Source organism: Nansenia antarctica, assembly GCF_963989245.1.
Source record: "Nansenia antarctica genome assembly, chromosome: 17".
In the NCBI taxonomy this organism is placed as follows: Eukaryota; Metazoa; Chordata; class Actinopteri; order Argentiniformes; family Microstomatidae; genus Nansenia; species Nansenia antarctica.
This window is the reverse complement of record NC_137687.1, coordinates 7,125,285-7,141,816: the sequence shown is the minus strand read 5'-3', so window position 1 is coordinate 7,141,816 and position 16,532 is coordinate 7,125,285. Positions and strand designations below refer to the sequence as shown.

The following is a 16,532-nucleotide window of genomic DNA, read 5'->3' as shown; positions in this document are numbered from 1 at the left end:
ACAATAAGTACATCGAAAACAAGTACACAGAGCTAAAACTATAATACATATGGACATGTATGTTGACACATGTAAGACAATATCTTCCAAAAATGTATTTTTAATGGTGATTAAGTAGCGCAACCCTGGCAAAACCCCGTTTTCGCACGTTCTACGACCAGTGGGTGGACTCCCTAGACCTTGAGAATGGCATTAGAATAGAACTGTCGTGTAAAATCAATCAACCACACTGGTCCAGCCAGTTTGAATTGTCTCACTTACCAGTAGCCTTTCAAAATCATAATTGAGGCATAATATGAAATGTGTAAGTGATTTATAAATGAAAATGTGTAAGCGATGTGTATCTCATACAGATGCAGACTTTATAAAATTACACAGATTATCCCAATTCGGACAATACGATGGGGAAAATTCGGCCATATAAATTCTCTAATAGCTAATGAACTTGGGAATATTTTGTGAGTGAAGGCTGTTATGCAGCATAATTTAATACAGAAACTGTATCAATATGGAAACCAGAGTTGGGTAACCTAGGTATAGCCAGTTGCATTTGTAACCAAATATCTTCTGGCAGGTGTTATATCAAAAGAGTTAGTATGATAGTATCCTAATAGCAAACAATTCACCATCCAACTCCTTATATAGAGGGGGGCTACATCATTTGAGTGGGACAACATGTTTAATGTACACTTGTTTTTAAACTAGAGGCTATAGTGTTAGGCTAGGTCTAGGCTATAGTGTTAGGTCTAGTTAAGATGTCATTTTGTATGTTTGTATTGTTGCTCAGAGAATGAAGATATCCAAAGCAAAATCAACCATTCCTCACATATTTTGTGAAGGCTTGCTATTTTAACCAATCAGTGACCCATTTTAAAAGGGCTTGAGATTGAGTGGGTTGGCCCACTAAATGAGTCAGCTTTCTAATAGGTTCGTAGCTCGGCAATTGCTGGAGAGGATTTTAGTGGGTAGACCCATTCACACCCAACCCTCTCCAGCAATAACCCACTAAATTCCTAGGTGTGAATGGGACTCAAGTTACATTCTTCAATAATCAATGGCTATACAGTATATAAATAATTTAAAAGTCCTCAAATGCCAGTCCCAGATTGCCGCTGTAAAGGCAGAACTAATATTGAAGTATTCTAGGTCATGATTCATTTCAAGTTTCAAAGTTACCAAGCACCAAAACATGTCCTGCTCACCTGTGAGTCAGCCCAGCAGATACACTGGGTCCTTAGAATCAATGTGAACCACTATCACAGCTAAAATCTATGTTAAAGAGAGCATGGTGAAAATGGGTCAGATCCCAATGAATGCTCTACCTTAATTATTCATCCAACTCAAATGGGTCAGCTTAGTGTCCTGGAGAGCTCTATGGCTACTGCTGTTAGACTGCTGTGTGTGTGTGTGTGTGTGTGTGTGTGTGTGTGTGTGTGTGTGTGTGTGTGTGAGAGAGAGAGTAGGGAAGGAGATAGACCATTAGCTTAAGTGGAATATGGTTACAGTACGCAGCCAGAGACACAGAGAGTGAGAGAGGGGTAGAGAGAACAGGACATTCATCATCCTGTGATGGGAGACAGCATACTAAATTAACTCAATGATTACACTAGCATCTTTGACACATGGAAACTAATTATGGGGGCAGTTGCACAACTTGAACAGTCTTCAATGTTTAAAACTCCCTCCTAGGTAAAGGGCATTTCTATCTTTCCTTTTCTGTGGTCATAAACAGAACCCCCCCCCCCCCCCCCCCTCCCTCCACCCCCATCTTTCACAATATTTTCCCAGGGACAACCTCACTGTTTCATTGCGTGTACGATTCTCTGAGAGTGCATCTGAGGGTCTCTTGTAGCCTCTGTGAGTTTCAGGGCCAAGGATTTGGTCTGAAGATGTCTTTCCTTCACAGACGTAAAGAACAGATTGAATTGAATTATTCATGAAAAGAGGGCCCTCTGTAAATGCATTCACACACTAATAGAACACACACACATACATTGTCTGCCGGATACAGCAAGTGCAATGTGTTTGATGATATTGCAAGAGGACACAGATCTCTGTGTGTGTGTGTGTGTGTGTGTGTGTGTGTGTGTTTGTGTTCGTGCTTGCGCGTGTATATGTGTGTGCCTGCATGCGTACCTGCGTGCCTGTTCCTGCCTCGGTCTAACTGTTCCTGCTCCTCTTCCTCTCTCCCCAGGCGTCCCCAGCGCTGCCACAGTGGTGATAGTGATTTGTAACGCCGCCCTAGTGGTGGTGGTGGTGCTAGGCATCTACCGCATCCACCTGACCCACCAACAGGAAGGAAAGAGCTCCGACACTGCCAAGGAGAGAGAGCTGGACTGGGACGACTCGGTTCTCACCATCACAGTCAACCCTATGGAGGTCAGAGAGAGCGACAGGAGGGGTGGGATAGAGCGAGTACAGTACAGTATGTATGAGAGGGTAGGAGGTATCGAAGAGATACTGTAGGGACCAGGGTCTGGATAGAGTGTCTGGATAGAGAACAGTGTTGACTATTATGGGAGGAAGTAAGAGGGACTGAGGAGTTAGATTTGGATTCATTGGATGGAATTGAGAGAGACGGCCAGTTAAGGGAAGGAGAAGAGAGAGAGAGAGAGAGAGCGGTGGAAGTAAAAGAGAGAGAGGATACAGGATTGGAGATGTGGAACACTGTAGGTTGTACTACTCTGTAGTAAGACACCTCTCATCTTTCTGATTCAGAACTTCAAGGAGCCCCAAGCCTCCGAGGAAGAGGCCAGTGAGGAAGAGGAGGAGGAAGACGAAGAGGAGGACGAAGACGACATCACCAGCGCAGAGTCGGACGACAGTGAGGAAGAACTATTTGAGCTTCTCGGTTCATGCTCCGCTCAAAGCGTAGCAACCTGTGAGACTCTTGGGGGCTTTTTTTCGGTCGCTAACCTCCAGGCCTGCTTCCTCTAATCTGTGTCTGGGACATGAAAGTGACGCTGGTGTTAAAGCCAGTCTGCATCTCTGTTTTAATGTTTTTGAAGAGGTTTTTTGTAATAATTGCACCGGATTGAGCTCTTCAAACGGAAATCATAAAGAAGTCTCAGCTCTAACGGCTTTGTTTCGATGTGAATTCAATCTCAAATGAACAAAAAAACAAGAATCTAGTTACTTTTCTTTGAAAAACATCTCAGATTACATTCTACTTTGGTCCCAGTAATAGGTCTGTGATTGTTCTCAATCATGGCCGCTGATTGTTGTCATTATGTGACTCTTCAGGCCAGAGGACCAGAGGTACTCCACGGACTCCCCGGTCAAAACAGACAAATCACTAGAGGACATGTTAGGACACCTCAACCTGACCTCCGCCATCACACCTCAGATGATCAACCTGGGCCTCTCACAGGAGTGTAAGTGTGTGTGTGTCTGTCTGTCTGTGTCTGTGTGTGTCTGTGTGTATGTGTGTGTGTGTGTGTGTGTGTGTGTGTGTGTGTGTGTGTGTGTGCGCGTACATGTGTCTATGTCTCTGTGTGTGTATGTGATTGTTCGTATGTGTGACAATGGGCTCTGTCCATGGTGTCATGGTGTCGTGACTCCTGTGTGGTGACTCCTCTGTGTGGTGACTCCTCTGTGGTGACTCCTCTGTGCCTCTTCCTCTGTGGTGACTCCTCTGTGGTGACTCCTCTGTGCCGTGACTCCTCTGTGTCGTGACTCCTCTGTGCCATGACTCCTCTGTGTAGTGACTCCTCTGTGCCTCTTCCTATGTGGTGACTCATCCGTGCCTCTCTTCCTCAGTGGTGGACGAGGTGTGGCGTCAGCTGCTGCAGCTGATAGAGCTCCCCCTACTGGAGAGCCTGCTGGAGGGCAGGGAGTGTCCCCGGCCCAGCCTGCACGGCATGGACAGCGACCCAGACCTGCTGTACACCTCCAGCTACTTGGACAGGGAGGTCCTCAAGGCCTTCAGCGAAGCCCAGTAGGTGTCCTCCTTCCTCCTTCTCATCCTCCAGCCCTTCTTTACCTCACCCTCTCTTCTCCTACTTCTTTCTATTTCAAACATATTCACTCCTGTATCTGTACGTTTTCCTCTCCGCTTCCATAGGATCTGTAGTTAGCAAGCGTATGCTAATCTTTTTTTCTTTTCTTTTTTTCAGATTTTATCCCTTTTTCACCCAATTTGGTATCCAATTGAACCCAACCTAGCATCCAATTATCCCCTGCCTATTGCGTAGGATCCGCCGCACGACCCCGTGGCCGGCAGCCCCAGAGGAGATCGCCAGGCAGACTAGCTGACTGGCTCCTCGAGCCCAGCACCGTTATTCCGACACCCCGGGGGCGCTGTTGCGCGACGGATCCTTGTCCGGAAATAGTCCTATACCGCCCTCTGGAGTGGCCGCTCAATATGCCGCTCCCTGTGTGCCTCGGCCATATCCGGGTCTGGCGAGACCGGGATTCGATCCCAGTCCCCGGTGGGCAGCTTGCACTAGTGGCTAGTGCTTAGACCGCTACGCCACCGCGGGGCAAGCGTATGCTAATCTAATATACGCCATTATAGCTGACGCTTTTCTCCAAAGCGACTTACATTGCAGCGAGTGCTTACATTTGTCAGTATATACGGCGGGAAACGAGCCCACAACCCTAAGTGTTGTTAGCGCCGTGCTCTACCCGCTGAGCCACCGACACGACATCAGATCTATTCCACATACCCGAAGCGTCACATTTAGAATGGAGGCCTGGCACTAATAAAGCCAAATCTCTCCCCAGTCGCTCCTTGACGTGATTCATAGTCTACAGACTTATCTGACCAGGCAGAAATGCAGGGTTCTGTAAAGCTCCCTTGTGCGTGTGCGTGTGTGTGTGTGTGTGTGTGTGTGTGTGTGTGTGTCAGCATCTTCCTCTCCTCTCTCACGGCAGTGGAACAACAGAGCCGGCTTGTGTTGTTTATCCTTTCTGCGTGTGTGTGTGTGCGTGTGCGTGTGCGTGTGTGTGTGTGTGTGTGTGTGTGGTGTGTGGTGTGTGGTGTGTGGTGTGTGGTGTGTGGTGTGTGGTGTGTGTGTGTGTTTACACTATGCTCCTTCCCTCTGGCCATGCTGGTTCTGAGGGACACATGTCCAGCTGGAGTCTTTGTCTCTGGACTGCTGCCTGGAGGTCCTGGAGGTTGAGACAAGTTTCTCCCGCCTCTTTCTCGCGTGCGCACAGGCTGTCCGTTCTCTTTCTTTCGAATTCTTTCTCTCTGTTCTTTCTGCTTCTTCTTCCATCTGCTCTCTCTCTCTATATATATATATTTTTAGTCTACTATTAAGCTATTAAGATTGGCTTTGTTCACACCCTCTCTCTCCCCCCTCCTCTCTCGATCTGTCCCCCCCTCTCTATCTCGCTCTCTCCCCCCTCCTCTCTCTATCTCTCTCTCCCCCCTCCTCTCTCGATCTCTCTCCCCCCCTCCTCTCTCGATCTCACTCCCCCCCCTCCTCTCTCACTCTTTCCCTCTCTCAGGGCTGATGAGTGGTTGTCGGCGGCGATGGACTGTCTGGAGCTCCTGCCCGACGAGTTGGTGGTGGAGGTGAGCCGAGGGCTGCACCTCTGCCATGACGACCAGGCCCAGTGTAAGAGGCTGCTGTATGGGGTCCACGCCCGCCATTACAGCCAGACCCAGCACCCGCCGTTGCTCAGCAACCACGTCTTCGACGTCCACATCGGCATCTCCGAACTCCTGGGTAAGAAGAGAGGAGAGGCGTCTGAGAGGGGTGGCTACGCGCTTTAGGGGAAAAAATCATCCCATCTGTTCTATTGTGTTACGAAAAACGACGGTTGTCGACATACGCAAACTGTTGTATTACGAATTCGATTTTTTTCTTCACTTCTGTGAGTTTTTTTTTATGTCAAATTCCCTCTGTAAAAGGTACTTGCTAGCAACCCTGTGCGGATGTATCAATCCCCACCCCCACCTCTAGTGGGCGCTAACACCTGTCCTGTCCCTCTTAGTGAATGGTAAGCTGGAGCAGGCTTTGGAGACGCTGCAGCTGTGTCTGAAGCTGCAGGACTCCCGCAGCCAAGAGGAGCTGCGCAGACTGCTGCGCTTCATGGCTGTGGCAGCCAAGCCACAGGAGGTCAAACTACACAAAGAGGTGAGGGATGTGTGTGTGTGTGTGTGTGTGTGTGTGTGTGTGTGTGTGTGTTTCTGTGGGTGTTTCTGTGTGGGTGTGGGTGTTTCTATGTGTGTGTGTGTGTGTGTGTGTGTGTGTGTGTGTTTCTGTGTGTGTGTGTGTGTGTGTGTGTGTGTATGCATGATATTTCACCCTTTATACCACAGAGATATTGTTGTTGCTGTGTTATTGAGGTGTGTTACTGAGGTGTGTTACTGAGGTGTGTTATTGAGGTGTGTTATTGAGGTGTGTTACTGAGGTGTGTTACTGAGGTGTGTTACTGAGGTGTGTTATTGAGGTGTGTTATTGAGGAGTGTTAGTGAGGTGTGTTATTGTTACTGAGGTGTGTTACTGAGGTGTGTTGCTGAGGTGTGTTGTGGTCTCTGGCAGGTGGAGAACAGGATGGCGGTGAAGCGGTCCTTCTCCAGGGCCATGGTGTACAGCTCCAGACTGGCCAAGGGGAAGGTGGACCTGATGGTGCTGTTCATGTTGGACAACCACTGTGATGTGTTCAAGGTGTGTGTGTGTGTGTGTGTGTGCACCCGTCTTTTATCAGAAGGCACTCTGTGTGTGTGTGTGTGTGTGTGTGTGTGTGTGTGTGTGTGTGCGTGCATGTGTGTGTGTGTGTGTGTGTGTGTGTGTGTGTGACCTGCGGGGTCACTGGGCTGATGCTGTTTAAAGACTGTTTACTTCTCAAACAGTAAGACTGAATTAGGATGGAGTTAGTTATCTAGGCCATAGCTCTTGATGTTGCCCGTGTCAGCTGTCTGTTTGCTCTCTGAATAGCGTGAGGAGACCAGGAGAAGGGGAGGGGTGGGGGGGGGGGGCAGGAGATAGCAACACTAGGATGTAGCCAGGCAACCCTCTGAATCTCTGATGGCTTTGATATTGGAGTCCAGAACTTTTTGGGGTGATTTTCGTTTTTTGGCTTACTTACATTGTGCAGTAGAATGTAATGAAAACACTATGTTTTTACGACGTGTTCAACTGATTTGATTATCTTCCACCAGATTCCAGTGACGCGACACAAACTGGTCGGTGATCGACTCTCCAAGACTGTGAAGGGAAAAGACCCAGATACAGGTATCCTTCTTTCTTTCTTTCTTTCTTTCTTTCATTCCATCACTCTGTGTTTGTTTGTATGTTTGTCTGTCTGTCTGTCTGTCCGTTTGTCTGTCTGTCCATACTACTGTACTGTCTGATTGAATTTAAACTTTAAACTCTCTCTATCTCTCGCTGTCTCTCTCTCTCACACCCTCTCTCTCTCCCTCTCTCACTCTCTCAGGCCCTACATACTGCAAGAGAGTCAGTGAAGAAGCGTACGTGGAGAACGTACAGAAAACGACTAAGGAGCAACTGTGGGCCCTACTCAAGACAATCCACGAGAATCCCAAACTGTCCCCCAAAGAGAAGAAGCCTCTGCTGGGACAGTTCTACAAGGGCCACCCTAACCTCTTTGTCCAGTACTTTGGAAACAAATTGTTCAGTGTGGATATGTAGCTGGAGTGATATTTAAATGATAAACTAATGTATTATTTTGTAAAAAACGAAAACAACGGTCATGTAAATGTTGTAAAGATGCGTTGTACAGATGGATTTTATTTACTTGAATGTGAGAAGGTGAATGTGAAGTCTTGAATGAATGTGTTTTAAAAATAAATAATAATAAAAAAAGTAAAAAAAAAAAAAAAAGTTGTCATGATTCTATCTTTCATTTGTTTACCCTCCTCCGTCATGCTACTTCACATTCAGTTAGTTTTGTCGAGGCACTAACTCTACATTAGTAGAGGGATGGGACCCTATTTGCCACATAATGTTCCAAGACATTTAGTCTTAGACAACCCTCCCAAACAGATCGGATTTAGCTTAGCCGGTTCCAATGGAAACGAGAAAAACAGAACGCATTATTGAGCATCTTCATGGTGTGACAGTAGCACTGGGGGGGGGGGGTTACTCCCTGACAACCCTGCGTCTGCAGCTAATTTGGATAGGGTCAGAAGTTCTGCATATCCTGTTTCAATGAGTGTATTCTTTGTGGTTATGCAACAGGCATAGAGTTGGGAATAAAGACTTGGATGAGAAGATCCAGTCCCTAGGAAGAGAATGAGGTCCAGTCCACACGTCATGTGGTTTGCCCGTGCCGACACAATAATGATCCGGAGCACAACAACGTCTGGAGCATGTGACGATTGGATACTCCTACCACTAGGTGTCAGTAGAGGTCCTTGTTATAGGACAGGACCGGAGATGATGTAGTGGTAGTGACAGGACAGGAACTAAGAGGTACTAGGTAGATGGAGTTGATGTAACCAGAGCACGTTAATAAAAGTTATAAAAAGATTCTCATTGAACTGTTTCTCATTGAACGACACGAACAACACATGGTACCAGGAGTAAAACAGTGCAAGATACAACTGTGAAATGCGACATGGATTCAGTGAAGCCACCGACGAGTCTGCAACTGACGGGGAATGTCGACAGCAATTGGCGCACTTTTAAACAACAGTTTCTACTCTACATTACAGCGTTGGGATTGGAAACGAAGCCGGACACCAGGAAAGTAGCACTCTTACTAACAATAGCTGGCCCACAAGCCATAGAAGTGTATAACACGTTCGTGTTTGAGGAAAGAGATGATAACGAGAAGCTGGATAAAGTGCTCGAGAAATTTGATGCCCATTGCTCTCCCAAAAAGAACGAGACGTACGAGAGATATGTGTTCCGTTCTAGAATCCAGCAGCAGGGCGAGCCTTTCGATAGTTTTCTGACTGACCTAAAGCTAAAAGCACGGTCATGTAACTTTGCTACACTAAAGGACTCCATGATCAGGGACCAGATCGTAGTTGGTGTGGAGGATAAAAAGGTCAGGGAAAGGCTGCTGAGGGAAGCTGAGTTGACATTAGAGGGGGCAATCAAGATCTGTCATGCGAGTGAGCTGTCCCGGATTCACGTGAGGACGTTCGGCGAGATGGCAGCGGGCTCCATGAAAGTGAGTGATGATGTGACAGTTGCCGCGGTCTTCTACAAAGGAAAACAACGCGCACAAACGCAACGGACAGACGGTGAGACGTTCAACTGCAAACGCTGTGGCTCGCAGCACAAGCCAAGGGAGTGTCCAGCTTTTGGTAAGCAATGCTCTCATTGTAAAGGAAATAACCACTTTGCCAAACAGTGCTTCTCTAAAGGGAAAGAGAAAAGGATGGGAAAACCTGTAAATATAGTGGGGGAAGACACTGAAACTGACAGTGACAGTGACCCATATGTTGTTGGCATGGTGGGCTGTGAAGTAGAGCCACAGAAGCAGATAAATGCTGTCAAGCAAGATAAATGGATAGCACCACTGCAAATAAATGGGACTATAGTCACTCTGAAACTAGACACTGGTGCAAAAGCAAATCTAATCAGCAGGTCTGACATCAAAGCAATGAAAGAAAAGCCAAAAATTCAAAGAAAAATGCTTGAGCTTAAGGACTATAATGGACAGAGAATTGACTGTTTAGGCACATGCAAGCTGAAAGTAACAGTGAAAAGGAAAGTGCACCACTTACTCTTCTCTGTGGTAGCTGAAGGACTAGACTCACTGATAGGTGATAAAGCATGCGAAGATTTAGAGCTGGTGAAAAGAGTGTACTGCATCAACACAACTGTGAGCACATCTAGTGACTCTGTTGAATCCATAGTGCAGAGCTATTCAGATGTGTTCAAGGGCTTTGGTGAACTGCCATTCACCTATAAAATCCAGCTCAAAGAAAATGCACAGCCAGTTGTGCATGCTGCACGAAGGGTCCCAGCACCATTGAGAGACCGTCTAAAGGAGGAACTAAACAGGATGACAACACTGGGTGTAATAAAGAAGATTGAAGAACCAACAGACTGGGTCAATTCAATGGTGTGTGTGAAAAAGAAAAACGGTGACCTAAGAATATGCATGGACCCAAAAGATCTAAACGAGAACATCAGGCGTGAACACTACCAGATACCCAAGCGTGAGGAAATCACCTGTGAAATGGCGGGTGCAAGATACTTCACAAAGCTTGATGCATCACAAGGGTTCTGGCAACTCAAATTAGAAGAGAGCAGCACCAAATATTGCACCTTCAACACTCCTTTTGGTCGATACCGCTTCCTCAGACTTCCATTTGGAATAATCTCTGCGTCTGAAATATTTCATAGAGCAGTGGAACACATCATCGAGGGGCTGGATGGAGTTCGAGCCTATGTGGACGACATCATTGTCTGGGGCTCCACAATCCAAGAACACAATGAGAGGCTGACAAAAGTGCTGGAGAGCATACGGAAGAATGGACTGAAGCTCAACAGGAGAAAATGCCAGTTTGGAGCACAGGAAATAGTCTTCCTTGGAGACAAGCTCTCAGCACAAGGTGTCCAACCCGACCAGGAGAAAATCAACGCCATACTCGACATGCCGAGGCCCACAGACAAAACAGGGGTGCTACGCATCATGGGGATGGTCAACTTTATAGGTAAATTTATCCCCAACCTATCAGCGAAAACATCCTGCATCCGTGGGCTCCTGCACAATGAGAGTGTGTTCAAGTGGACCTCCAAACATGAGCATGAATGGCAAGTGCTCCAGAGAGCACTAACCACTGCACCTGTGCTAACATTCTTCGACCACACAAAGAGGATTAAAGTGTCCACAGATGCATCAAAAGATGGGATTGGTGCAGTACTCCTTCAGGCTGAGGGTGAACACTGGAAACCGGTAGCCTATGCATCTAGGTCTATGACAGAAACTGAGTGTCGTTACGCTCAAATAGAAAAGGAGTGTTTAGGGCTAGTGTTTGGGCTAGAGAGGTTCCACAGCTACGTATATGGCCTCCCCTGCTTCACTGTAGAGACAGACCATCGTCCATTAGTCGCTATAATCAAAAAGAATCTGAATGAGATGTCACCAAGAATACAGCGAATGATGATGAGATTGCAAAGATACGACTTTGGACTGATCTACACACCAGGAAAGCATCTAGTACTCGCTGACGCACTCTCGCGAGCACCAACAGGGGACAGTGTCAGTACAACTGAAGAGGATGTTCAGAGGCATGTGAACATGGTGTCTGCTGTGCTTCCTGTATCAGACTCCAAGTCCAGACAGATAGCTGAGGAAACAGCGAAAGACACAGAGCTGCAACAAGTCATCAACAACATGCAAAATGGATGGCCTCCAGGTTCCTGTCCACAGTTCTTCCATGTCAGAGGTGAGCTGAGTGTAGTCTATGGGCTGCTGTTGCTAAAACACGACAGAATCATCATCCCAAGAGCTCTGAGGCAGGACATGCTACGGAGGATCCATGAAGGTCATCTCGGTGTCGCAAAGTGTAAAAGAAGGGCGAGAGATACTGTCTACTGGCCTGGAATCAACAAAGACATAGAGAGACTGATAAGCAGGTGTCAAACATGTCAGGAGCATAGGAACAAGCAAACCAAAGAGCCCATGATAGTAGCTGATGTGCCAGCAGCACCGTGGCACAAGGTAGGAATGGACTTGTTTCATCTCAAAGGAAGAGACTATGTAGTAGTCATTGACTATTATTCCAACTTCCCTGAAATGGCACTGCTAGCAAACATGTCATCAGCCTGTGTCATAACACACACAAAATCGATCTTTGCCAGACATGGCATACCACATACCGTTGTGTCTGATAACGGACCATGCTTCAGTAGCGGAGAGTGGAGAGAGTTTGCAGAACAGTACGACTTCAATCATGTGACCTCCAGTCCTCTCTATGCACAGTCTAATGGAAAGGCTGAGAAAGGAGTCCACATTCTCAAGCAACTCCTGAAGAAAGCTGCTGACAGTGACTCAGATCCATACCTTGTTCTACTCAGCTACAGAGCATCACCTCTTGAGTGTGGACTGTCACCTGCTGAGTTGCTCATGAAGAGAAAGCTTCGTACCACACTGCCGAGTTACTCACAGCAAAGAAGACGTCCAAAGCTGAAACAAAAGCTACAGCTACAGAAGATGAAGCAGAAGTCATTCTATGACAGAACAGCCAAGCAGCTTCCACCACTCTCAAGCGACGACACAGTCAGGATTCAAGGTCCTGATGGATGGAAGACAAAAGCCACTGTTCTTGACGAAGTCGCTCCACGGTCATTCACGGTGAGAACAGAAGAAGGACAAATCTTCAGACGCAATCGCCGCAGTCTCCTAAAAACTCCAGAAGCTGTTCCAGAGCTCAGTGAAGCCTGCAGTGAGTCTGAGCCCATCCGTCCACTTCCAAGTGACTGTAACACAGACAGATATACTGAACCACACACTAACACACACATGTCAAGTGAACCTGTGATAAGAAGATCCACAAGACACATCACAAAGCCTGATAGACTGAACTTGTAAAAAAAAAAAAAAAAAAAAAAAAAAAGACAATAAGCATGAATGTGTAAGAATGTGTTTAATGTTTTGAGTTGATATGTTATACATATAAAAGAAAGTTTAAGGGTTAGTTCATAGTAAACATGTTTGGTTGTGTGTTTCAGTAAAATGCTTTAAGGACATAGCTGCAGTTAAGATTGTAGCTGATACCTGTAATTTGTGTAACTTGAACTGTTAGCTGTTTGTTATTTTTCTTACCTCAAAGAAAGGAGGATGTGACGATTGGATACTCCTACCACTAGGTGTCAGTAGAGGTCCTTGTTATAGGACAGGACCGGAGATGATGTAGTGGTAGTGACAGGACAGGAACTAAGAGGTACTAGGTAGATGGAGTTGATGTAACCAGAGCACGTTAATAAAAGTTATAAAAAGATTCTCATTGAACTGTTTCTCATTGAACGACACGAACAACACAGAGCAGGCGGAATTTTGAATTCTCAGAATTTAAAAGTATAATTTTTGCGCTGTGGTAGAACAGTCATAGAAGCGTAGAGCGTCCCTCCGTTGAGGTCTCAGCGTCTCTGTTGCCTTACCGACTGAGTTGTTAGGGATAGGGAGAATAAACAGCTGACAGTCATTTGCGGCATTCTCAGATTCGTCCTCGGGGTTAGAATATCTAGATAGTCCATGGGCCAGAGCCCAAAATGTAACTTTTCACCTAAATTATATCCTTTCTTTTAGCCCTGTGGATTCTAAGGGCATCAGGGACACAAAACACAAGTACTGCAATACTCACAGAACTCAAAGGATTCAGGAAATGTATAATATGCCCACATTATTTCATTGTGAAAGGTGATTGTGAGCCTTAAATTAGAAGTCGAGGCCCCCTGCAGGCCAGAATTTTCACAAATTGGTACTACCCAAGGTGGCACATTCTCGTTTGACATTTTGAAAAACTCTAATGCAACAATTAAGTTTGAATCACACATTACATACATATTAATAATAATACAATCAGGTTCCATGAGTTTGTCCATTCTGGGCTACTGTAGATGTTGTACAACCTAGTTTATGCTATTACTTGTGGCAAAGTCAACCCTACCAAACACATTGTGTTACCCTTTACTGTTAAGTCACTCACTGGAAACATGGAATTGATACATATACTGAACAGACTTGGCAATGGTGTGTCATATTCTCAGGTAGTAGAAATTGACACAGCCCTTTGTGTTCAGAAGCAAGCAGCAAGTGGAGATGCCACCTCCACTACCACAAAACATCACGCCTGTTCTGTTCACCACATTATTGGCATGGGACAATATAGACAGATTAGAGGAAACTCTCAGTGGTGAAGGGACATCATATAGAGTGAATGGAATTGCTGTGCAAGCAAAGTCTATTGCTGATCATCCTACTGAGACCAGAGCTTTGCCTTGCATCCCCAAAACCAAGAAGAGAAGCATTGGAGGAGGAGAGCTGGAACTTCCCATCTACAATGCAGGAGAGTGTGTGTGGTATATTTTTGCACACACACATTGACCTGTGTATAGAACCTGTAGGTATCTGTCTTATTGCACACACATTCATAGACCTATATAGCTGTAAAGGTTCTGCCTTTTTCATTGTCTATTCCTAACAAGGGGGGGGTTATGAATTAGCATTCCATTGTCCTAGAGCACATGATCAAAGGTGGCCCACTCCATTGTCCATTGGAAACTAATTTGAGGGACAGTTGCACAATTCGATCAGTCTTCGAATGTTCCAGTTGAACTGTATGTAAAGGGCATTTATAGTCGTCTTTACTTTTATGTAGTCATAACCAGCAACCCCCCCTCCACCCCCATCTTTAACAATAGTATCTTGTATCTGTAGGTAATCCTGGTACCCAATGACTTACTGAGAGCCTTCCCCTGTATCTACAGTAGCAGTTCGTGATGTTAGAATTATAAGGTTCTTTTTTGTCAAAATTGAGTTTTTTACATAATCTGATCCATTAAGTGTTTATTAATGCCTGTGTGGTGTTGTTTTAAAAATGTTGACATTTTTGAGTTAGTAATTCATAAAATACAAAGGTTCCATCTCACAAAACATAATGGAATGTAAAAACGTTGACGCTCAATATCTCTGAACTGCCCTAAACGGAGATAGAACCTTATAATTCTAAGCTCACGAGTTATCTGTCTCTCACTGTCACACACTCCTAACTCCTTTGGTTCTATGTGTGATTTAACTAGCCAACTCCGTACTACGTTAGCGGAGCGAATTACGTGTGAAATTAGCATGCTAGCAGGTGTTTTCATATAAAATGTTAGATATTATATCAGCCATAGCTGACTAGTGAGACTGCATCAACCTTAATGCTATTCAAGTGCAAGAAGATGACATTGTCTTCGCCGTTTAAGATACACACATTCATCTGCTGTGGCGGTAAGCGCAGAGCAGTAGAATGACGTCACTGGCCAATAGGGACGTGCGTTACTTCTTTCTGCTGTAGGTCCCGCCCTGACTGGACTCTGAACTTTTTTTTAGCAAATCTCATGTTTTTGCTTACAAAGTGGATTTTTTTTCTCACAAAATATTTCTTTGCTTTTGATTTAATTAGGCTCAAGATAAACTCCATATATCTGAGACCAAACCGGGCTACTTAACTGCAAGAGAATAATGTCCACTATGCAGTGAAATCGGCGGAAAGTAGCTTCAATGACAGCTTCACATGTAGACCACTAGATGGCAGCGCACACCATATTGGAGTCTGTATCGTTGTAACGTCTGGGTCAAGACGACCATACGAATTATAGAAATAAACAAAGATGTAATTGATAAAAGGTGCTTTATAAAGTTTATTATTATTATTATTATTATAAATCCTAGAATTCAAAAACAAACATATAACAGAACACTCAAGAACACCAATTGGCTGCAGACGAGGACACCAGGCAGCCGACCTCCCTCCGGTAGGCGGTCTCGTCATTGTCAGTGATGAGGCCAACCATGGTGGTGTCATCTGCATATCTGATGGTCTTGACAGATGTGTCACCAGAGTCATTGGTGTACAGGGAGTAGAGCAGGGGGGAGAGCACACAGCCCTGAGGAGCACCGGTGTTAACTGTGCGGGGCTGAGACAGGTGAGGGCCCATCCTGACATACTGCCTTCTGTTGGTGAGGAAGTCAGTGATCCACTGACAGATGAAGGGGTGGATATTCAGCTGTATTATGTACACTATTTAATTTTTCTAACAAACATATTCATTAAATATCATCTGTTCTATAAATTAACATAATTAATGACCTCCCTTTTCAATATGAAAAAAATGTTCTAATCATATCACTATATTATGTACAAAAAGGTAGAAAGTATAAATACAACTTTAACATCTTAAACTTTAACAACTTAAACAACTTTAACTTTAACAACTTTAACAACTTTATCAACTTTAACCACTTAAACATCTTTAACATCTTTAACAAAATCTAAAGTTCCGGTCCTTCCCTCTTTTTAGGACACTTGTGTTGCTTTAGAGTATGTGACTGGCTGAAGCTCCTCCCACACTGGGTGCAGTGATAAGGCTTCTCTCCAGTGTGAGTGCGCTGGTGTCTCTTTAGATCACCTGACTGACTGAAGTTCTTACCACACTGGGAGCAGTGAAAAGGCTGCTCTCCAGTGTGAGTGTGCTGGTGTACAGACAGGTGTTCTGACTGACTGAAGTTCTTCCCACACTGGGAGCAGTGAAAAGGCTGCTCTCCAGTGTGAGTGCGCTGGTGTTTCTTTAGATGACCTAACTGGCTGAAGTTCTTACCACACTGGGAGCAGTGAAAAGGCTTCTCTCCAGTGTGAGTGAGCTGATGTGTCTTTAGAGTTTGTGACTGGCTGAAGCTCCTCCCACACTGGGAGCAGAGGAAAGGCTTCTCTCCAGTGTGAGTGAGCTGGTGTTTCTTTAGATTACCTAACAGGCTGAAGTTCTTACCACACTGGGAGCAGTGAAAAGGCTGCTCTCCAGTGTGAGTGCGCTGGTGTCTGATGAGATCCCTCTTTGCAGTGAAGCCCCTCCCACACAGATCACAGTGGTGAGGTCCAGGTTTGTCTGTGT

The 16,532-nt window shown here is 45.5% G+C and overlaps 1 protein-coding gene across 1 annotated transcript; it reads left to right on the top strand.

Annotated features, from left to right (window-relative positions):
- Window positions 1-1,294: 1,294 nt before the first annotated feature.
- LOC308172843 (DEP domain-containing protein 7-like) lies at window positions 1,295-7,604 on the top strand (the record flags this gene model as incomplete). Its single annotated transcript, XM_080547790.1, has 10 exons — window positions 1,295-1,298; window positions 2,195-2,379; window positions 2,719-2,824; window positions 3,249-3,374; window positions 3,760-3,937; window positions 5,455-5,675; window positions 5,944-6,086; window positions 6,495-6,620; window positions 7,115-7,187; window positions 7,390-7,604. The coding sequence occupies 10 exons, from the start codon at window positions 1,295-1,297 to the stop codon at window positions 7,602-7,604; spliced, it is 1,377 nt and encodes a 458-aa protein (XP_080403916.1).
- Between the last annotated feature and the right edge of the window lie 8,928 nt (window positions 7,605-16,532).